Below are 3,137 nucleotides of genomic sequence, written 5' to 3'. Positions count from 1 at the left end.
AACACACGAACATAATCAATCCATGTATTTTTTACAAAAAGACATGAAGCTCGAACATCAAAGATGATCAAACGTTTGAGGTTCTTGCAAATTTTCATAACAAAATATCAAGTAGAGAAAGGTGTACCCATGAGTTTCTGATTTCACTGCTAAAAGTGCTCACAATTTTGAGCCCTGGAATTTTTTTCTTATTTAGAGCTCCTCGAATATTTTTTCTACATGAAAACTTGTAAGCACCTATAAAGTTTAAGCATATTTGATGTCGCAAAGTTTCAGTATTTTGCGATTTTGTTTTCTATCCTTTTTTAGGCCACGTTCGGCAGTCCTCGCGGAGCGGAGCGTCCGGAGCGGGGTTTAACCAACTCCGCAAATCATGGCGTTAATTAACTGGATTGCCGCTCCGCTCCGGCGTGGAGTGGAGGGAATCCGAACACGGCCTTAATGTACTGTTCATAGAGGGTGCCCCTACAGCCTGGAGTTGAAAAACTAGTCCCCATTTTTTATCTCTTATTATCGAACGCAAGGAGGAAACCAAGCCATTCCTCTCATATATGGAACCATGACATTGCATGACTTTTGATCCTCAAACCAAACACGCCTAAGTGTAAGCAATGGCGCTGAGCTCCCTGGCGTGCTTCTCCCACAACGCAACGAACACGTCGATGCCTCCCCCTTTCCGCAGGCTGGGCATCAGCACCACCACCCCGTCCTGCGGGACCTTCCCCGGCAGGATTCCGACGAGCCGCCCGCCGCACCCAAAGTCCAACCGGTGCAGGTCCAGGTGGAGCCAGCTGTCGGCCTCCACGTCCAGCGACAGCACGCCGGCCTCGTCCGCACACGCCGGCTCCAGATCCTCGTCACCGTGCAGCGCCCCGAAGTCGACGAACGACTGGAAGTACCCACCGTCGACGGCGCGGATCCCTGCGCGGACCAGCGCCGCGGCATCGGCGAGGGTGCCGGTGGCCAGGGCCGCCGCGCGGGTCCCGGAAATCGCCGTGAGCACGACGTTTCCGAAGAACCCCGCGGCCGGTAGGGCGCCCGTTCCAGCCAGCCGGCCACGTCCGTTCACCGCGATGCGTATCGACGTGTGCGCGTCGCCCCCGTCGGCGAGCCCGCGCGCGGCGGTGATCTTCCGCCAGACGTGCGCCGACACGGTCTCGAAGGTCGTGTACCTGTTGTGCGCGGCGCACTTGAGCTCGGCCACGAACTCGCTCGTATAGTGAAGGAGCATGTTGGTGATCTCGGAAGTGTCGACGTGATGATCAACCTCGGCCGGCGGCTTGCTCGCGCGTCCGTCGTCGTGCGTAGGCGCCGGCGACAGCGGCAGGAACTCGGCACCACGGTGCTCGAAGTCGCAGCGGGGCGGGCGGCGCGGCACGAGGGCCGCGGGGCCGTACGGCACGGGGGCGCAGTCAGCGACGAGGCCGTCGCCGCGTACGGCGTCGGCCCAAGCGTGGAAGAACATGGTCATGGAGTGGCCGTCGGCGACCTGGTGGTGGGACAACGAGGCGATGACGACCCCGCCGCACGCGAAGCGGTTGATCTGGAGCATGAGCACGTGTGGCGTGGCGCCTCTACGGACCGTGGGGTGGAGCAGCGCGAGCCCCGGCGAGGGCGCGAGCGGGAGGTGGTCGGAGAGCGCCGAGGACGGCACCTCGGCCTCCACGACGAGGGCGCCCGCGTCGCCCTTCCCCGTGACGAAGCACGGGCGCGCGCCGTCCCGGCGGTCGAGGCGCATGGCGGCGGTGAGGAGCGGGAAGCGCGGGAGCGTGGCGGAGAGGGCGTCGAGGAGGGCCTGGTTGGTCGGGTTGGGCGGCGAGAAGGCGAAGAGCACCGTGACGTGGTAGGTCGGCGCGGCGAGGTCGAAGACGGTGAGCGGCACCTCCTCGGAGGGCGCGGCCGCCGGGGGCACGACGAACGTCCTCTGCACCTGCACGCCCATGATCTCCATACGCTGTACGTGCACCAATAGCACTCGCGGTAGAACGATCGCTGGTGCGTACGCACACCAGTGCTGCAGTTGTACGAGGATCGAATGTGTGTGTGCATGTAGGGCGGCACGTACATGAATATATAGCATTGCTCGTTCGTAATTAGCTGCACGTGTTGATTGGCACGTGCCGATCGCTGCGCGCGTACATGCAAGCATGCATCCGCGGACGTCGTACGAAGGGTGTCACCTGAGGACTCGAGTGCTCGATCGAGGTCGAAGAGTCGCGGCTGCACGGGGGGACAAAAATATCGAGTTATGCCTGCAAGATCAAAGCAGCGGTCAAGGTTGCGGTGGCGCGCGGAGGGAGAGATCGCCTGGGACTTCTGGGTGCGTGATATGCCGACGAGTCGACGACGACGGCTGCATGACTGGCGCTGGTCAAGTCTGGGGAGCGGAGGCCAACTGGACCGACAATGGCGCTGGTCTTGTTGTTCGAGGAATCGGCCCGGGCTTCTCCACTTCTGTGGGCCTCCGGCAAAAATCACCTTCTCGCGCTTCGCCTGACCGGTACGGTGTCGGGCTGCCCAATACTGCGCTAGGCACTGTTGCGACTCCAAACGATTTTCTTGCCTGGTTCGTTTCTTCTAGCCGGTTTTCTCAAAAACAAAAAATCAGCTGTAGTGGAGAAGGTTTCAAAATATTAAACTAAAACACGTGATTTTCTAAAAACTTTTTATAATTTTTTTAAACAGTTCAACATTTTTCAAATTATGATTTTTTTCATAAAATTTGGTGAACATTTTCTAAAAAATATTCCGAAAAGGAGAGAAATAAACAAGAAAGAAAAAAAGAAATCAGTAAAGAAAACAACACGAAAATTCAGGGAAAAAAAGAAACAACAAACAATCTAGAGCTTTCATAAAACTGAGAAAAACACTTGTGGTAGTTGGGCTGGCCCAACGGCCACGTGTGCAATTGTGCGACGTTTACTTGCAAGGAGAGGAGGTTCTAATTGCAGGCGAGGGGGGCTTTTGTTGCGGAGGTTGGTGGACTATTGTGGCATGTGCGTCGAGGATGCGTGGTCATGTTCTGGCGTCTTCAGCTGGTGGTACTCGCCGACGACGTTGGGCATGTTTGTGGCACCCAAAGGGCCCTAGATCTAGCCCAATGGCGATCCGCCCTGGATACCGGAGAAGAGGGGCGT

General features: G+C 57.5%; 1 protein-coding gene across 1 annotated transcript; it reads right to left on the bottom strand.

Annotated features, from left to right (window-relative positions):
• Positions 1–598: 598 nt before the first annotated feature.
• LOC125555896 (tryptamine hydroxycinnamoyltransferase 1-like) lies at positions 599–1,942 on the bottom strand. Its single transcript, XM_048718703.1, has one exon. It carries the CDS (start codon positions 1,940–1,942, stop codon positions 599–601), a length of 1,344 nt encoding a protein of 447 aa, XP_048574660.1.
• Between the last annotated feature and the right edge of the window lie 1,195 nt (positions 1,943–3,137).

Source organism: Triticum urartu, chromosome 5 (assembly GCF_003073215.2).
Source record: "Triticum urartu cultivar G1812 chromosome 5, Tu2.1, whole genome shotgun sequence".
NCBI classification, from domain to species: domain Eukaryota; kingdom Viridiplantae; phylum Streptophyta; class Magnoliopsida; order Poales; family Poaceae; genus Triticum; species Triticum urartu.
This window is presented reverse-complemented; position numbering and strand designations above follow the sequence as displayed.

What these genes read in the sequence shown, in the direction of transcription:
- LOC125555896 (XM_048718703.1), bottom strand. Translation starts at nt 1,942, where the DNA reads ATGGGCGTGCAGGTGCAGAGGACGTTCGTCGTGCCCCCGGCGGCCGCG.